General features: G+C 46.5%; 1 protein-coding gene across 2 annotated transcripts in view; it reads left to right on the forward strand.

Moving 5' to 3' along the window:
* Positions 1-343: 343 nt before the first annotated feature.
* Positions 344-21,046, forward strand: part of LOC135897007 (uncharacterized) — a 109,385-nt gene continuing 88,682 nt past the window's right edge. For both annotated transcript variants that reach the window (XM_065425567.1, XM_065425568.1), the window contains exons 1-2: positions 344-521; positions 12,120-12,244. In XM_065425567.1, coding sequence (XP_065281639.1) covers positions 449-521; positions 12,120-12,244 — 198 coding nt within the window. In that variant the 5' untranslated portion in view covers positions 344-448. The remainder of the gene's footprint in view (positions 522-12,119; positions 12,245-21,046) is intronic.

A 21,046-nucleotide genomic window follows, 5' to 3' on the forward strand; every position in this document is an offset into this window, starting at 1 on the left:
CGAATTGCGCAAAAGTAAACGCAAACATTTTAGCACTAACGCTTACACATGCAATAATTTCGCAACCTGATGTTCTTATCCTGATTCGTGAGACAAGTGCTAATAGAAATCATTTTCACTTGGTGAAGCAGTAGCTACAACTAATAAAACACCTCTTCTAACTAAACTGTTAGGGGATGCAGTGGAAAGGTAGCGCAGGAAAATGCAGACTCAATGTACAGGTGTAGCAACAATGCATTTCACAACAATGGGGTCTATGCGAGGCTGACATCACACTCACCCCATTAGAATACAAAGATTGTAAAAACCCACCAGATGCACTCGAAAGCTAAATGATGTTTACGACGATCGAGCACGGATTTTCAGTGTTTCCTAAGGGACTACCCCAGACACAATTGCTCGCGTGTGAACGCTACATGATCATATCCTGTTTCGCTACGTAGTTCCCATGACTTCAAGACTTTCTACCACGTGCAAGTTACCTACCTTTCTGACTATCTGCATATTATCATGGTATATGGGTAAGGACGATAAAAAGCTACAACTGACTTGTGCAATCTTTCAAAATCACAATCCAATTTTTCGCGAAGGGCATTCTTTCCCGCAGTCGAACTAAGGCTTTGAGTTGCATGCGGTTCAACCGCATACTTTATTACGCTACCCGCATTTGACTAAGCAACTCGAAATAGGGACCTCACTTAACACTTTCAAGCACATTTTCAGGATTCTTTTACAAGAGCAGTAAAATTGCAATTGCACTTGTCTATCCGCACATGTTTTATAGCGCAATTATATTGACAATACTTTATAACAATAACGCTTGAATTGATTTGGGTGGCGTTTATAATTGTCCCAAGGCAGCGCGATACATTCTGTGTGGTTTGAAAAACCCATTTGAGTATTCCGGATTGCTTGCATACATTATTTAAGGATGACAATTTAAGTAGATGGCACACTTTGAGTTTAACCTGCATATTACCCATAACCTGCCTTTTAAATAAATATGATTATGAAAATAAATCATTTTAAATAAATATAAGCTATATGCCATGTCTTGCTTACCAAGGTAGTGATGAAAAGGCAGGAACAATGTCGTGTAACTCTTAAAAATTAAAAATAGCAGATCACGAATTATTTGCATGCTTCTAATTAGATGAGCAATGACGTTTTTCCCCACAGATTGCACTTACAAGAACCACATTTCCGCCCAATACACACCTGTTGCAGCGTAATCTTACCTAGGCACACTGGGAATGATACCTCATAGCGGCCGTGTTACACTTTTAAACACTTGGTTAAAAACATTTTTCTAGAGAGCGCATTGAATGCATACTACCAATTCAGGTTCAACTATTTGCAGACGACTGTGTAGTATACACAACCAAAAATAACCGAGAAGACCAAATTAAATTGAACAATTCTTTACACTCTATTGGTGCATGGTGCGCAAGGTGGGGCTTAAGAATAAACACTTCCAAAAGAGCTTCCATAACGTTTAGCAACGAAAAGAAGCCCCTTGACGTTACTTACCCTTTAGGTAACGTTACCATCACAAGAACTGTCAAAGTTAAATATTTAGGCATCACACTTACCAGTAATTTCAATTGGGAACCGCATGTTGAAAATGTCTGTCGGGGTCCCCTACAGACATTGTCGTTTTTGAAAAGCAAACTGTGTAATACGCCACCTGCAGTAAAACTAAATGCATACAAAGCGCTAATACGATCAAAATTGGAGTATGCATCGGTTATTTGGAGCCCTTGCCAACAATACTTGATTAACAAAATGGAAAGAGTACAGAATTTACCTTTGCGTTTTATTTATTTTGTTTACTCCCATCACCCTAGTGTCAGCAACATACCTAATAGGGCCAACCTAGAAAAACTTGAGCAGCGCAGGATAATATCCAGAATAATATTTATTTACCAACTTTATCACGAGAAGTTTAAGCTATCACGGGAACGATATCTTCAGGATCCTTTCAAACGATCAGAGAGAACGCACCGCAGTAAAACTATTAGACAGCCACTCAGCCACATCAATGTTCACAAGTTCTCTTTATTTCCTCGCAAAATATATTATTGGAATATGTTATCTGAGGAGGCAGTGAACTCCGCCTCGTTGGAACCATTTGTTCAATGTATTAGTAATAACAACTTTTGTTGAAATTTTAGTCCAAGTGGTGTACACTGTGAGTTGATAATATTGCCTTGTTCGAGTATTCATTTGTCATCTATGTCCAGTGTATTGCCATGTTTGTTTTTTCACTTTGGTATGTATTATATGTTTGCAATTATGTCAAGTAATTAGTTTGAATTTACTTCTCTTGTTTGTATTCTTAGTATCCACTCATGCATGGGCCCGAGAAGGGCCTGCAGTATCTGTAAATAAATAAATAAAGAATACGAATATATTGTTACGTAGGAAGACGCAGACGACAAGCTATGTACAAATATATTTACAAGGAAAATACGCTGCGCTTGGCCAAGAGGCAACAGCCCGCGCTAGCTTCTAAATCGTCGTCGTCGTCTTCACACTGCTGGCCTTTCGTGATCGCACATATTGTGCCGTAGCACTACCCCCGGCTGCAAAAGCGCCGTCCCGGAGCGACTAAAGATCGGACTCGGAAGCAGTGTAGTAGGCCTTGAGCCTACTGACGTGTACGACATCACTAGATGCCACAGGAGAGGACGAGCTTGAGCCCACAGGAGCAATTTCGTAAGTCACAGGCGTCACCTGGCGCAGCACGCGGTAGGGCCCTGTGTATCGCGAAAGAAGCTTCTCTGAAAGTCCGACGTGACGAGAGGGCGACCACAGGAGCACGAGCGCACCAGGTGAAAACTGTACGTCACGATGGCGGGCGTTGTACTGACACTGCTGAGTGGTCTGTGAGGCCGTAAGTCGAGCACGGGCAAGCTGGCGTGCATGGTCGGCGAGGGCGATGGCGTCGCGCGCATACTCGCTTGTTGAGACCGCAGCAGGAGGAAGTGCCGTGTCTAGGGGCAAGGTAGGTTCGCGACCGTACAGTAGATAAAAGGGAGAAAATCCGGCGGTGTCGTGCCGGGAAGAATTGTACGCAAATGTTACGTAAGGAAGGGCAATGTCCCAGTCGTGGTGGTCCTTGGAAACGTACTTGGCCAGCATATCGGTAAGAGTACGGTTCAACCGCTCTGTCAGGCCATTGGTTTGAGGATGGTATGAAGTAGTCAGTTTGTGTTGAATGGAGCAGGAACGCACAATGTCAGCGATAACTTTCGAGAGGAAGTTTCGACCACGGTCAGTAAGCAGCTGTCGCGGGGCGCCATGAAGCAAGATAATGTCACGCAAGAGAAAGTCCGCGACGTCAGTGGCGCAGCTGGTAGGGAGAGCCCGAGTGATAGCGTATCGGGTGGCGTAATCAGTCGCGACGGCTACCCATTTGTTCCCAGAGGATGACGTGGGAAAGGGACCGAGCAGGTCTAATCCAACACGAAAGAACGGTTCCACAGGAACGGTGATCGGCTGGAGATGACCGGCAGGTAGCACCTGAGGTGTCTTCCGACGCTGGCAGGGATCACAGGCAGCAGCATAGCGTCGAACGGAGCGAGCGAGACCAGGCCAATAGAAGCGGCGGCGGACGCGGTCGTACGTGCGGGTTACCCACGATGTCCTGCAGTGGGTGCGTCATGCATCTCAAAGAGCACAGTCTGTCGTAGATGTTTTGGCACGACAAGAAGAAGATCAGGGCCATCAGGGAGGAAGCTCCTTCGGTAGAGAATGCCGCCCTGGAGGACATATCGGCGAACGGATGTGTCGGTAAGTGTAGAGCGCAGATGCTCGATGAGTACTCGCAGCGATAGGTCTCGGTACTGCTCATCGGCGATGTTAGCGAAGGCAGACACAGAGAAAATGCCGTCGGCGGTACTACTGTCGGCGTCATCAGGCTCGTCAACCGGGTAGCGAGACAGGCAGTCAGCGTCCTTGTGTAGTCGGCCAGATTTGTAGGTGACAGAGAACGAATATTCTTGGAGGCGTAAGGCCCAGCGACCAAGTCTTCCTGAAGGGTCTTTCAATGAGCATAACCAACAAAGCGCGTGATGGTCTGTGACAACGGAAAAGGATCGGCCATATAAGTATGTGCGGAATTTCACAACCGCCCAAACTAGGGCCAGACACTCACGCTCAGTGATGGAATAGTTGCGCTCCGCGGGTGAGAGGAGCCTGCTGGCGTAAGCATTAACACGGTCGTGGCCATGCTGGCGTTGTGCCAGTACTGCTCCAATTCCGTGACCGCTGGCATCAGTACGGACTTCGGTAGGCGCAGAAGGATCGAAATGGACCAGAACGGGAGGCGTTGTGAGAATGTCGATTAGATGAGAGAATGCAGAGGCCTCGTTATCGCCCCACTGGAAAGGAGCGTCTTTTTTCAAAAGGTCGGTTAGTGGTCGTGCTATGGCGGCGAAATTCCTCACGAAACGGCGGAAGTACGAACAAACGCCGATGAAGCTGCGCACATCCTTGACACACTTCGGAACAGGGAAGTGCGTAACAGCATGGATCTTGCCTGGGTCCGGTTGCACTCCGTTCGCGTCAACGAGATGTCCAAGGACGGTAATCTGGCGACGGCCGAATTGGCACTTCGATGCGTTGAGTTGCAGACCGGCTCGCCGAAAAACGTCCAGGACTGCTGAGAGGCGCTCGAGGTGCGGAGCAAACGTTGGGGAGAATACGATAACGTCGTCCAAGTAGCACAAGCACGTGGACCATTTGAAACCGTGAAGAAGGGAGTCCATCATGCGTTCAAAAGTGGCAGGAGCGTTACATAGGCCGAACGGCATCACCTTCAATTGATAAAGACCGTCGGGTGTTACAAAGGCAGTCTTCTCGCGGTCGAGATCGTCCACGGCAATCTGCCAATAGCCGGAGCGAAGGTCAATAGAGCAGAAATAGCGAGCACCGTGGAGGCAGTCAAGGGCGTCGTCAATCCGAGGTAAGGGATACACGCCCTTTTTGGTAACCCTGTTAAGGTGCCGATAATCCACGCAAAAGCGCCATGAGCCATCCTTCTTTTTTTACCAGCACAACCGGTGACGCCCAAGGACTACATAACGGTTCAATAATGTTCTTGGCAAGCATTTTGCGAACTTCTGCGTGAATAACTTGACGCTCAGCTGGTGACACTCGATACGGGCGGCGATGAATAGGAGGGGCATCGCCGGTATTAATGCGATGTTTGACAGCAGTAGTTTGGGCTAAAGGACGATCGTTAAAGTCAAAAATATCGTGGTAGGAAAACAGAACGCGGTAGAGTTCACGAGCGTGCTCGGAGGGCAAGTCGGGGGCAATCATTTTCCGGAAGTCAGCGATGGTACAATTTGTCGACTGCGATGGGAGAGGAGTATCGGATGAAGTGTCGTCTACTGCAATGGATGCGACTGAGTGATCCTCGAATGAACAAAGCTGGGCCAAAGACATCCCACGTGGCAGCACTTGTGTCGTCAAGCCAAAGTTGACCACTGGCAGGCAGACGCAATTCGCCGTAATAGATAAAACTGTATGGGGTACTGTGATCCCGTGTGTAAGGAGGACGTCTGGCATAGGGGCCGCGATGTAGTGACCGTCGGGGACTGGTGGGGATGACACTAGGTCAACGTAGGTCAGTGCCGAAGGTGGCAAGCGAACGAAGTCGGCGGAACTGAGGCGACTGGGGTGTGGTTCAGCAGGATCCAGAACAGGCAGGTCAAGGCGGAGAGTACTGGCGGAACAATCGATGAGAGCAGAATGTGCGGAGAGGAAGTCTAAGCCGAGGATGATGTCGTGGGGACAGTGGGCGATGACTGTGAATAGCACGATTGTTGAGCGATCGGCGAAGGAGACGCGGGCGGTACACATACCAATGACGGGGCCTGTTCCGCCATCGGAGACACGGACAACAGGCGTCGTGGCGGGTGTGATAATTTTCCTGAGCCGGTTACGAAGGGCAGCGCTCATTACGGACAAATGCGCCCCAGTGTCTATGAGAGCAGACACAGAAACACCGTCGACTTGCATGTCAAGAAGGTTCAGATGAGTGGGCAAAGTCAGTAGAGGATTTGGCGGCGTAGGGGGCAATGCAGCGTCACCTCGAGGCGCTGCATCGTCTAGTTTTCCGGCTGGGAGCGGCGTCCGAAGGGAGTCGGCGAATAGGAGCGACGGGGCTGGGGAGAGCGAGATTGTCGTCGTTGGGGCGAAGGCGAACGAGAATAGGGGCGGTTCGTTGCAGGAGAATCAGTGGCGGCATTATCGGAGCGTGCGGCATAGGGACGAGAAGGGCCACCTGAGGGGCGAGAGTAGGCAGTAGAAGCAGACCGGATCGGGGAACTCCAGCGACTACGACAGTGCCGAGAAATGTGCCCGATGCGATGGCAGTGGAAACAAATAGGCTTGTCGTCAGCAGTGCGCCATTCAGATGGGTTGCGGAAACGTGGTGGGTAAGAAGATGCGGGACGGGGCGAAATCGAAGAAGCCGGGCGGATATCAGGGCGATGGACCGAGCAGATGGTGTGAAGACCCATGTTTTCAAACTCCTGGCGGACAACTGCCTGGATCAGTGAGACCGTGACTGCAGAAGTGGGGGTGGGACTGGAGTCGAAGGCAGCCGGATAGGCGGCCTCGATCTCACGCCGGACAATCCTGGTAACATCGGCAGTGTTGTTGGGACGAGGAGCGTCGGCACAGGAAGATGTCGCTGGGGTGTTGGGCAGACGGGCAAACTGCTGGTCAATACGTCGGCTTTTGGCGAGTTCCAGGCGGCGGCACTCTTTTATAACAGCATCCACCGTGGCTACGTTGTTGCAAACGAGCAAGTTGAAGGCGTCATCGGCAATGCCTTTGAGGATGTGGGAAACCTTGTCTGACTCAGTCATGTGGGTGTCAACTTTGCGGCACAGAGCCAAGACGTCCTGAATGTACGTGACGTAGGGCTCCGTTGACGTCTGCACACGACCGGAAAGCGCCTTCTGCGCGGCAAGTTGGTGACCGTAGGGGTTGCCGAACAAGTCTCGAAGCTTTTGCTTAAGCGAATCCCAACTGGTCAGCGCATCTTCGTGCGTCCGATACCAAACTCGAGGTGTGCCACCGAGGTAAAAGACGACGTTGGCGAGCATGATAGTTGGGTCCCACCGGTTATTGCGGCTGACGTGTTCGTAAAGGCTGATCCAGTCCTCGACGTCTTCCCCATCTTTTGCCGAGAACACGCCAGGATCACGGGGAGCGGAGAGGGTGATGTAGGTCGTCGAAGTGGCAGCAGGTGTCGGAGCCGGTGGAGTCGGGTTGGCGTCACCGGGAGCCATGAAGGTAGGCTCGACGTACCGTCCACTGCGAAGCTCCGTGACGAGGTACAGGGAACGTCCACCTCCACCAAATATGTTACGTAGGAAGACGCAGACAACAAGCTATGTACAAATATATTTACAAGGAAAATACGCTGCGCTTGGCCAAGAGGCAACAGCCCGCGCTAGCTTCTAAATCGTCGTCGTCGTCTTCACACTGCTGGCCTTGCGTGATCGCACATATTGTGCCGTAGCAATATTTTTGCATTATTTGATCCCCGCGGCTACTAGTTCTGCTAGAGAGGCGGGACATATTCTGCGCATGAATGACATCCCTATCGCTCCGGAGTGCTTGCATATCGCAGTTTTTGGAAGGGCCGTGATTTACCTACCCACTTTAAACCTTGCATAACACTCATACCATGGTCCCGATTTTCACAAAACATAAAACGACACCTTGTTTGATTGATCAAGTACATTGGGCCAAACTCACAGAACGAATAGAAACACCGAGAAGGCGAGGGTTCAACCATGAAATGTATTACACCTAATTAAGCAGCCAGAAAGGATAAAATTGCGAACTATTGCGAAGAAGATTCACCCTGATTTGTGAGCGTAGTTGCGTTGTTTCTACAGGCATGTAACATTACACAAATTTTTATAGCATCCCCCCCCCCCGCATGGATCTAGATGGAATTTGCAGTTACCCAATGCTATGGGTGAAGAACTGCGCAGCTCCTAGAGCACAATTATAGAGTTCTGGAGCATTTGCTCACATAGTCTGCTACAAATGTCACTATTACCCCATACTCTGACCTTTGCCTACGCGTTATCCATAACATCGTTTTTATTTCATCCGAATATAGACCCGGTGCTTTTTTCATTGCACCAAAGACACCAACAGCGAACCTCGCGTAACGCATGAAAATACTGAAAGAGACATACGAATTTGCGAATATAATTATGACAACTATAAATAAAGCTGAAAAATGACAACTTGGTCCCTTTACGCGTATTATTTCTGTCATTTACCCTGAATTCGAAGTTTGTTGTTTAACGCCTCCGTAAAGCATTCCGGATAAGGGCCGCATGGCACTGAAACGCTTGAATTGGTAATTATATAGAAAGACAGCAATTACCCTCCCCAGATTCACCATTTATTCTTCATCCCTCAGAACATATTTCATACTTAAATCGTAAACAATGTGCCTAGCATTGAAACTTGAAAAAAAAAATAAGTGTTCAGATCTGTTTTTCAAGTTACACAATTAGACTACGCATTTCAGATTTTCAGTATGCAGCACCGACAGAGTGCCCATGTTTGCTTTAAACATGGTTCTTTCTTATGTTTCTCTTCTTTCAGGGAAGCAGAAATACGTTGTAAGCGTTTTGTATAGCCCCTGTAATCGGGCTAATAATGACACGAAATTAATTTTCACTTAGCCCCCAAAGTTTACAATTTACCTACAACGTCCATAACGTATCGCACCATTACTTCAGATATAAAGTTCGTAACTTATCCAGTTTCGGTTCCAGAAAACTGTGAGAATGTGCGTTTATTATCTTTGAGCGATACTGGTGGGTGTCTTTGAATGCAAAAATGTATCCCTTCTTTACATGGCCAGATCGCAAAAGCTTCATAGTTTGCTTCCCGGTATATGGTGTCATTGCGCCTCGTGCGAAAAACACAAAATATTCTGTATTCCTTTCGATAATTTGAGGCCCGCTTTTTAAAATTCAATTGTAAAATGCGGCTCTTAGAGCATCGCTAGTCCATACTTGGTTGTGCAGTTAATTTTGCAAGGAAGGTAATCGATATTGTAAGGCCTGTTTTCCATAAATGTGGTACACTACTTAACATTAAATATGTCGAGCTTAGCAGGACATTGTAACGTGTTATTTTTTTATGTACTGCATTTGAAGTGGCTTTTCTGAAGCAACAAAGAGAAACGACCATTACAGTATATTGTTTCTTCAATAGATCAGCTGTGTGCACATTGTAAGGCAGAGAACACACAGACTTCAGGTTACTTGCTGTTTTGCTTTGGGGGCACGCTGCCTCGGCAGCGGTAACTCCCCTTACTCTCAAACATACATGCAGCACATGGTAACTAGTTTGTTCAGGAACTCAAATGGCTGGTACATTTACGCTGCTATGGCGCAGGTAAAGAGTAATGTTTGCGCTTCAGCGTCCCGAAATTGCAAACCTAGCTCACGTCGGTGTAGTGCAGGGCTATGCAATAAATTTGATTATCTGGAGTTCTTCAAAGAGCGTTTAAGTACACTGGCATGCTACACTTAACAAAATTCGACCGTCGTGGCAGGGAATTGCACCCCCAACCTCGAGCTCAACAGCATAACACTTTATCACATTAAGGCACTGCAGACACGAAGGACGCGGCAAGCTGAAAAGACTAAAGAGGGGGAGAAAACATTGACTAAAGATGCACACGTCCATGTTCACTTCGCTCTCGCGCAAGTGCGACAAATAAACCGCCACGTATCTCATCATAGGCATATGCTAAAGACGTCACAGATGGCCACTGCAACATTTAAGTTTCGTTTTCTAGAAGCAGTTCGCCAAAACTCATTGCACTCTAGATATTAATAGCATCAGTACTTTTGATGTCTTGTAGAGCTTATGAATTCCTCCGGATGCGGGTTTAAATTTCCCTTGTCTTTGATTGTCTGGAAGGTTTGTGTAGAATGTTCATTTGTCTGAATAGTTATTTTTCTAATCACTATCGCGATTATTTTGATAATTCATCTACGTGATGAAAGAAATTCTGCAGAACTAATCTAATTAATATATGTTTCTTATGTAAGCGATGCGTAGGATTGATAACCGGTGGACTATTAGTGTTTCACTATGGGTCCCAAGAGAACGGTAGAGGAGTCGAGGACGGCCGAAAACTACGCGAGTTGATGAAACTAGGAAATTCGCGGGCACAATTTTGAATCAGACGGCGTAGGAAAGGGTAATTGCTGGTCGCAGGCAGAGGCCTTCGTCCTGCAGTGCACATAATATTAGGCTGATCATGATGACAAATAGTCAGTCGCTGAAGTTTCAAATTAAGGAATTAACTTCTGGACTTGATTATTCATCCGATTAATCAAGTCAAGCCAACAAACAAATGTCAGACAAGATAACATAAACATTGCATACCCTTTACCTTAAATCTTCTCAGAATAATAAACAATACACGCGCAATACAATATGAGTACTCAGACATGACTTTCATGCAAGATTACTGGCGCGGCTCGTTAAGGGCAGCGTAATGGCCCCTGTGTGACGTCATTACAGGCCCTACACCGCGTTTAAAGCTTTTAAGGGCTCAAGAAATGGTGGCGCAACAGCGTATGCGGCGACTGCGTTAGTCGGACCCGCGTATAGTTACAACACCGTGCCATAACTACAAGCGTGATGCTCAACCTTCATATCGCCGTCAAAGCTTCACCCTTCGTGCGAAGTGGCGAACTTTTTGCCGATTCATAGACCAAATATATCATACAGCTGAGGCAAACCGAGAGCGTGGTCTTCGCGAGACTGTTTTTAACCACATTGTCTGCAAAAGAAACGAGTATGCTTGTTCTGTAGTTACCTGCAAATGAATATGTGCCGTACTTTCAAACGTGCACCGGACCAAGATGATTACACGGAATTCCACTTGCTGAGAAAGATGCGTGAACGTGCAGAATCATTGCTTTGTAGACCATCTAAACACTGTTAGAAGTGTTAGGCACAAACGTAAATGTAGCAGATTGTTGTTTCGTGGTTTGGGCGGGCCCAGCATCTGCTGGGTTGACTAGGCTTCTCTAGTCTCAGTTGCCGAGAGGCCACAGCGGACGTTTAATTAAAACAAGAGATAGTTCGGGGGCCGAATACGCGTGGTCATGCATTGGGAAGCGGAAATTATCGAATGACGTGCTGGAAGACTTGTAAGTTTAGTGATCCTTGTTTTGGTTCTGTATAGGGCATATTGCGGTTTCGCGAAGTTGTCCAGGTAAGCACATGAGATGAAATGAATGTATATCAAATGCTTGTCTGCTTCGGTTCTTATCATTTCTTAATATGGATGTATTTATGCATAGAATAGCAACGTCACAAAAGTATAAGTCAGATAGGTCATTTAGTTTTAAATCTTTAGAGCTTGCTTTCGTGGTTTCCTTTACAGAAAGTATGCCAATATTTTGTTTCCAAATAAAGAAAACATTTTTTTTCTTTACCCAAATACAAAAACACCAATTTTGAAGCAGTTCTTCCGCTAAAGCGGTAATTCTATCTCAGCGGTTTCTGTGTATACATATTTTATCCTACATATATATCGGAAAAGGCATATGTGGTTAGCGCAGGCATTGTCGTCTAGCGCAGGTGCACTTACGTGCGCTTACGTCTTTGCATGCCCCACACCTGTGGTCACAAGTGTGCCATTGTCAATTGCTGTTCTGTATCTGAGATGTGCTTGCGGTCAATAGCATGTGTTTTTTTTTTCTGCTCAATTACACTTGTGCGACAAATGCTTCTGTTGCATACCCCTGAAACCGCGCCTTTCCTTAGTCCTGCAAATAACTGCTTTCAACAGCGGTTGCTTGTACATACACTGCCTTTAGGCGGCTTGTGTAACGATGGAGTACGGGCTCCAATCGCCAAGAAATTACCCTTCTCAGGTTGCGGTGACGCACATGAATACGGCTGCGACCAATATAAAGATTCCCTAAATTCTAAAAAAAAATATACGCTTCACAATGCTAACGATGAGAAAAGCTTCAAGAGTATGCCATGAACCTGTGGCCGTGGAAAAGTTGAAATAGCACCATCTCATTTTTTAGGTTTTGTGTCATGCCATCATCAGGAATGGCATCTTGAAACTACTCTTTTTGAGGACGGAGAAAACCAGCATCCGGCAACCAGCCCAAGAGCAAAAGAAGCTTACTTCACCGGCATTTTTACTTCGGTAAGATACGACTGTGACCTCACCGTTTCTGAAGTAGTATACATATTGTCACATGGTCGTGACGTCAAAGAACACAGTAGCAATACTGTGAAAGGCAAAAACTAGCTTTTGTTGGGTGAATATGTGCCCACAAAACAGGCTACACTTAAATCACAACGAGAGCGGCGAACACAGTCGGCGATCGTCGAAAATCTGATCAGCGGGTCAAGCGCGTCGGCTTTTATACAGCAGTCGTCGAATGTTCCAGACTAATCGTTCGGACCGGCGTGCCTTCCACAAAGTTCTCCACCATTCGCGTCACGCGATGAAATCAGGTAACACAAGGTTCGGCGACAACAGACAGCCTGGTAGAAGCATCGATAACTTTCCAGAAACTTTGGATACATGCAGGCGCGTCCCGCTCTGGGCGATTACATTTGTTAGGCGGCGAAACGTGGTCGCCCTATAAAGATAAGTACACGTGTCAATATAAATATGATTAGAATAATATATGATTACGTACATCTATTTTGTGAACCATTTAGACAAAGAGTGGCTGCCCTACATTCAGATTGCTTGCACGCACACATACAAATGTGTATATATATATATATATATATATATATATATATATATATATATATATATATATATATATACATACATATATATTGAAATTGCATTTTCCTGTCATCCTCTTCATTTCTGTACATCCTTATGGCCAGCATCATGTATTTGAGCACGTAGGTCTGTTGAATAAAGCGTCGTGGTGTAACAGCTGCATCTCAAGGGAGCGGCCGGTTGGGTAGAGACGCTGACGCCGGCGGCTGTGATGCTGGCCATGCTAGTGAATACACCGGGTGTTTGAGCGAACTCTTTCAAATTTTTTTTAAAGGTTGCATGTGGCACATAGCACAATTCAAGTTCATGAGCTGGTCTACTCGAAGGGGCGGACATTACATGGATAAAAAAATTGATATGCATAATCCAATAATTAAAAGAAACTTCCCTAATTCAGTTTTTATCTAAATACCTAATGACCCATATTGCAATTCACGAAGTATAGCCGTGGAGTTCGCGAGGCGGATCCACTTAGAACTAATTCTCAGGTTGACACCAGTTTCTACATAATAATTCCCTAACTTTGCTGCGAACTGCTTTGGCGTTGCAGTTACTTTCTTATCGAAAAGTAGATGGAACGTCAATGCTTTTATCTGCAAAGTTAAGGAATTGATATCTCGAAAGTGGAGTCATCCTGAGAATTCGTTCCAAATCCATACGCCTTGCAAACTCCACGGCTATAATTTTTAAATTGCAATATGAACTTTCAGGAGAATAATTAGGAGAACATGATGAGTTAATGTTTACTGAGTTGATTACGCATTTAAAATATTTGTCTAAGTAGTGTCCGCCGCATTGAGTAGACCTGCTGGTGAAATAGAATTGTGTTATTTGCCACATGCAATCATAATAAATCTATGAAACTATTCGCAGAAGCCCCTTCTATGCAGATGAAGATGTTGAGGGCGCAATATAATGCCCACATTATATGTATATATATATATATATATATATATATATATATATATATATATATATATATATATATATATATATATATATATATGTATGCATGTAGACGGTGACGCAGGAGGCTGTGATGCTGGCCGTGCTCGTGAATACACCGGGTGTTTCAGCAAACTCCATATAACTCTCTCTCTCTCTCTCTCTCTCTCTCTCTCTATATATATATATATATATATATATATATATATATATATTCATTTATATACATACATCTTTATTTCTTTCACCTTCAACACAACTGTAAAAAATTGTCATGGGCAATAGCACGTCTTATTCGTACACTCGAAGAGGCAGAGATTACTGCCACTGGACATCGAAACGCGCATTGACCAAATTGACCAAATTTTACAAATCAAATTTAGAACTAACTAATTAAGCGGACGTATTTCTCTACGCGAATTGAAGCCAGTGATCTCAGAGAGAACGTCCACATGGAATCAATTATCAATTTGGCACGAGTTTCGAGACAAGTGCGGTCACCATTTTCGTACTAAGGCGGTGTTGTTTCATTTGTTTTTTTTTACAAAACGCTTTTTAAGCACGAACCAATTACTTGTCGCCGACAGTAAAAGACAACTGGCTACTACTTAAAAATGCGCTCACTAATCTCCTATATAAATACATCCCGATCATTTCCATAAAATCCACAGAAGGCCCACGGCCTTCTCTGAAAGCTGGCCGTATTTGTCAAATAAAATATTATACCTAAAAGAATCCGATAACACTTCTCCTTGGTTTTCGCTGAACCTTCATCGCCTAAATAACAAGAAAAAGAGATTATGCAGGCAAGATCACAGAACTATATCTTCTGAATTCTGGCGTCGGTACAAAGCATGTGACAAAGAATACGAAAGTTTACTCAAAGCCACGCGCAGACAATTCTATAAACGGGATCTGTCATCATTGTTAAGAACTAACCCTTGGCACTTTTGGCGTGTCATTAATCCTAAGCATAATCCTGACATCGTCCTTACTGACCATGACGGCGCAGCGATAACTGACACTGATTGTTCCCCACTACTGAACGAAACATTTTCATCGGTATTCACGCGCAGATGTTCAGAACCGTCAGCCACCATGACTCGCACTGATTTGTTTATGCCGGAAATAATAATTACCCATTCTGGAATTCATTCTCTCCTTACTAATCTTACGATTTCATTTTCCGCTGATAATACAGGCTTAAATAAAAGAATTCTAAGAAATATAGCCCCAAGCATCTTCCCAATACTTTCCGCCTTATTTTCACAATCACTATCAACAGGTGTTATTCCTTGCGATTGGAAGGTGGCTAAGGTAGTGCCATTTTTTAAGTCTGGGGATCGTTCTTCACCGCTTGACTATCGACCAATTTCTTTAACAAGTAACATTTGTAAATTAGTCGCACATATTATACACTCCCAGGTCATTAACTACCGTGAAGAACATAACCTCATATTTAAGGAACAGCACGGTTTCGCAGAGGCTATTCATGTGACACTCAGCTCGCTGGCTTTATTCACGACATACATTCATGAATAGACGCCGGAATTCAAGTAGATGCCGTATTCCTAGATTATTCAAAAGCATTCGACCGTGTCCCTCATCGTCGACTTATTCACAAACTTACACAGCTGATAATTGACTTTACTGTTGTCACATGGATAAAAGACTTTCTTTCTAACAGGATGCAATTTACATCGGTTAACAATCACAACTAACATCTTGTCTCCGTAACATCTGCTGTACCGCAGGGAAGTGTGCTTGGGCCCCTACTTTTTCTAATTTATATTAATGATCTACAAGACGGCATCAAATCCAATATCAGACTATTTGCTGTTGATTGCGTCATATATCGTAATAATCACTCTAACTGTGATCATGACATTCTTCAATCTGACCTAAACTCAATAAACGTATGGTGTTCAACTTGGCTAATGCCTTTAAATCTTGCTAAAACTAAATTCATGTCTTTTACTAATCCGGCACCCCGAACATCAACATGTTAAATTTTAAATTACAGCCTTGTTGAACAAGTTTCCAGCTACAAATAACTTGGCCTACGCCTAACCCCTAACTTGACATGGAATAATCACATTAACCATATCCTCGCTTCTGCAAACCGTCCGCTTGGTTTCCTCAAACATAACCTCAAACATGCCCCCGTAAACTTACGCAAATTGGCATACACAACACTAATACGCGCTAAAATAGAAGACGCGTCAGCCATATGCGATCCCCATCAGACATACATAATACCTGACTTAGAAGCACTGAAGAACCGTGCTGTACGCTTCATCTTTTCAGATTATTCACGAGAAACCAGTGTAACAGCATTAAAAAATTGCGCCGAGCTTGAAGCCTTGTCCCTTCGCCGTAATATATCTCTCTTAACACTATTCCATAAGCTTTACTATCACGTATCTCTTCATAACGAGCTGATGTGTGAACCCTCAGCCATTTTTCCGCGTCGGGATCATTCTTGCAAAGCCAAATGCATCCTATATCGATCTCTCGCAGCTGGTCAGTCATTTATACCTCGCACCACGAAAGAGTGGAATAATCTGCCATCGTACATTGTCACGAAAACAAATGGCTCGAAATTTACAGACGCTCTACGCAGTACCATGCATAGCTTATATATCACGTTTCACTCTGTGATTTGTAAGCTGTTTTTCTTTAATGCGCCGATAACCAAAGCCTCTACGACGTTGTCATAGTTTGTTCAAATCATTTAGAGTTGCTGTACTGATAACTATCTTTATTGTTATTTTTCGGTTTTTTGTGTTTATACGTTGATGCACAGTAATTAATTTTGTCCCAGTGTTCTTTTTCTATTGTATTTACACGTACGCACTGTTTGCCTCACCGATGTAACCTCTACCCTATGTAATATCCTCCCTACAGAGCCTTTAGGGTTATTGTGAAATAAATAAAGAAATTGTGAAACTGGATCGAGCACCAACCCACTTCGTCACCAATTTCGGAAAGGCATATTTTGAAACTCGTACGTCAACCACAGAATTCACCCTGAATTGATATTACTTCCAAAGTCACTGGCTACGATTCGTAAATAGCACTTTACGCCGCAAAGGAATTAGTTTCAAGTTCACTTCAAGTTCAAGAAGAGCTAGTACAACTTCAGGGAGTAGACGCTTGTTATCAGTGCGCCTTTGACGAGTGCATTCCCGAAGCACTATCCTGATCGCGAGAACATCGCATCGAGCGCTGACCGCCTTCTGAAGAACCACACAAAAATAACACAAGTTTCGGTCTCCGGTCAGTGCCAGTCCTCGTCTGTCCGTCGTGGCCCTACGGACCCAACACCACGACGTGTCCCTGCGGAATCCCCCATGGCACAACATGCTCCCACAGAATCATACCAGGCGCCACATGTACCTACTCCATTTAGTTTCAAGCGTGCTACGCTTGCAGTTCCCCAGGACATATAGCGCGCTTATGTCGCCGCCACCCGCAGCGAGCGCCACGTTTATCGGCGTACATCGCACGCGTGCACGAAGACGTGGCCGCGCCTTTTGGAGTCCATTTTCTGAGGGAACAGTGGTCGTACCAATCGTGCGATGAGAGCCCTGTCACCGAGCGCAAGCTTGCACCACTGCCGACCAGACTGCGCCTTTCGCCATCCCCGCGCCGTCGTCAGCCGCCTTCCTCGCCGCAGCTGGAAAATAGCTGATGCGGCCGATGAAGGTGCGGTCGCGTAAAGGTCAGGCTCGCCAACTCTGTGTGTTGTTATGCTGACGAACAAGATGTGTGTGCGTATAGACGGTGTAAATACTGCTGCTCTTGTCGATACGGGTGCCTATATTTCTTATATGAGTCTTCGCTTTAAAGAGCGCTTAGGACAAGAAGTAATCATTCGTGGAATCGCAAAAAAAAACTTTTCGTGCAGTTGGAGGTGAAATGTTGCCCCCTGTTGGTGCTTGTTTGGTTTTTGCTGCGATAGGAGGACAGCGCTTTAGAGTCTAGTTCACTGTATCAGTCCATGCAACCCATGATGTTATTTCAGGCATAGATTTCCTGCGTGAATGCAGTGTTACACTCGACTGTGGGACTGGAGAGATTTTACTAAGGGGCGCGTTCCCAATCGCCATACTTGATGATTTGCATACCGAGAAGCCGAGGTGTTTTCGCTGTCCGAAGATATGTTTCTGCCTGGTCGGACAGCCATTTTGTTCCCACGAGTTCTTCACGTGCTCGGATGGGATCGTGGAGCGCTCTGGTCGAGCTATATCCTAACAACGCGCTCAAGCCATCGACGGGCGCACTTTCTTTTGGACGGTGAACGCTTCTACAGGGTCTACTACCCTCCCAGTCGGACTTAAATTGACAACGTTTGAGGCGCAAGTCAAAATTTATGTAAGAACAGTTAGAGCGTGTTGAGACACCAATGAACCATCGCCCAATTATTCGTATTACTTGCGACGTATGATAAACAAGTCGTTGTCGTCTTCCGAGCAGGACGTACTCCAACAAGTGCTTGCCTGCCACATATCAGTAATTGATTTTCGTCAACGCGACCATTCTCGGATGTTGCCGGAATCCCGCATGCACCACCACACCAATACAGGGGAAGCGACTCCAATACATCAGAAACCCTATCGTGTATTTCCCACGGAAAGAAAAGTGATCGCTGAAAAGTGACCGCTGATGCTGCAGAGAAGCCTTATTCAGGAGGTTTGCAGTTCTTGGACAGCTCCTGTTATACTTGTGAAAAACAAAGACAACTAGTGGAAAGCTTGTGCTTACTACCACCGCCTGAATGCCGTCGCAAAGGTCTGTATTACTTACTACGCATTGGCGATGCTGTTGACTGCCTTGACTCCGCATCGTAATTTTCGTCGGTTGACCTCCGGTCCGGGTACTGGCAGACACCGATGCACCCGTCTCACATAGAAAACACCGTTTTTGTTACACGTTACGGACTCTATGAGTTCAAAGTCATGCCGCTTGGCTTATATAATGCCCCAGCAAATTTCAAGCAACTTATGGACTCCATTCTCCGTGGTCTCGAGTTAGAGATTTGTATGTGTCATTTATATGACGCGATTACTTTTCGCCGTACTTTCCACGAAAGCGACCAGCTGCTCGGCTTTTTAGAGCGCAGCTCTTTGGCGTCCGTTCCTGGGTTTCGCGTCGTCGTCGGCGTTGTCCTCGGCCTCGTAACCAGCTCCGCCCCCCTTTCATCCCCCCAGCGCTAGCAGCGACCGACTGATACCGCTGGATGCCGCTGACGCCGCTAGAGAGTCAAGATAACGTGACTGCATAGAACACCGTCGCCGCCATGCAGAAAGAGGAGGAAAGGGTCCCCCCCCCCTGTTCTTGTGTGGCGGATAGGGTGCTCTTCAGTTGCCGACGCGCCGGTTATTTCACGTAGGCCCGGCACGTCGACGAATACGTGACTACCTTCCCACGGCTAGACCTGGTTCTTAGCGCTGCGGAAGCGAGGGTATCATATTGTTTGTGTCGGCATCGGCGGCGTTGTTCCTGAAACCAACTCCGCAGCTGGGGTTGACTCACTATCGGCGTCAGCGGCACCAGTCAGTCGCTGCTATCTCTTCCCTCCTCCCTTTATCGTGTTGTCCGCTTGCTGCGCGCGCTTCTGCCCCCATCGTTTGCCGCTGGGTGTACACGCCGCCCCCCTCCCCCCTCTTCCTGCGAGTCTCCGGTTGTCAAATCGCCGGCTCGAACTTAATTCCTTTCTTCGCTCCTCCTCCAATGCAACCCCTTTGCGGTGGCAATCAGAGAGCCAGATCGGTGGCGGCGGATCTGTATATGTGCACCGCCCGAGCCGAAATTGCCGCTGCCGTTCGCCACTGCGAAATTATCTGCCAGTTCTTTCTGAGCCATGAGCGAGACGACCGATGGAAGTCCTCCGTCTGCTGCTGCTGCTGCTGCTGCTAAACGAGCTGCCAGAGCAGAGGCCCAGCGCCGTCGCCGTCAGAATCCAGAGGTGCGTGCCGCCGAAGCAGAAGCTTACCGTCGCCGCCGTCGAGATGATCCAGGAGTACGCGTCGCCGAAGCAGAGGCTAAGCGCCGCGGCCGAGAAGACCCTGCCGTTCGCGCCGCCGAAGCGGAGGCTCATCGCCGCCGTCGAGAGCAACCAGCAGTAAGCGAGGCTGAAGCAGAAGCTCATCGCCGCCGCCGAGAAGACCCTGCAGTTCGCGCCGCCGAAGCGGAGGCTCATCGCCGCCGTCGAGAGCAACCAGCAGTAAGCGAGGCTGAAGCAGAAGCTCATCGCCGCCGCAGAGAAGACCCTGCCGTTCGCACCGCCGAAGCGGAGGCTCATCGCCGCCGTTGAGAGCAACCAGCAGTAAGCGAGGCTGAAGCAGAAGCTCATCGCCGTCGCAGAGAAGACTCTACCGTTCGCGCGGCCGAGGCCGAGGCCAAACGCAAACGAAGGCTCGCATTTGCTGCGCTCAAATTTCGCATTAGGAAGTAACGTAATCGTCGGTAATTTTTTTTGTTTTTTTTTTGGGGGGGGGGGGCTGAATACATCAGGCTCGCCTAATTTAAACTCTAAATGTCATGTTGGTGAGCGTCAAGCACCTTTTCTAAGACATCTCGTCGACAAGGACGGCATACGGCCAGATCCCAAAAAGATTTCTACTGTTCGCAACTTTGAGCAGCCGAAGAGTGCGACAAACCCCAGAAGCTTCCTGAGCATTTGACCTTATTTTCGCGGGTTTAATAAAGGCTTCGCCCAGCTTGCTTATCCACTGACTGACCTGCACCGCAAGTACATTCCCTATATATTTGCCGCTACGTGCGATACTGTTTTCCAGCAGCAAAAGTTTTTACTCGTCTCTGGTGCACCTCTCCGCCATTTCGACCTGGAGGGCTTCACCGAACTGCAGACTAATGGAAGTGGTGTGAGCGTTGGTACTGCGCTCGTCCAGTTTCAAAACGGACGGCAACACGTCCATGCGCACGTAGGTCGTACTTCGACGAAAGCAGAGAGCAATTATAAAGTCACGGAACTGGACTGTTTCGCTGTAGTTTTCGCCATGCACAAGTTCAGATGTTATTTGTATGGCCTAAATTTCAAGATTGTCACCGACCTTCAACGAGAAGATTGTGACATAGATGCCCCCTTGGAAAGCAACCCTCGACTTGAGCCTCTCATCCGCTGGGGCACCAGATGACGATGTCCGCGTAGATCATGTGGTTAGTGTTCGGGATCTTGTTTAAGTCCTTCGACAGGTTGATCATGGAGATTTTGAACAGCCTCAGGGAGAT

The sequence above is a fragment of the Dermacentor albipictus genome, chromosome 7 (assembly GCF_038994185.2).
Source record: "Dermacentor albipictus isolate Rhodes 1998 colony chromosome 7, USDA_Dalb.pri_finalv2, whole genome shotgun sequence".
NCBI lineage: Eukaryota > Metazoa > Arthropoda > Arachnida > Ixodida > Ixodidae > Dermacentor > Dermacentor albipictus.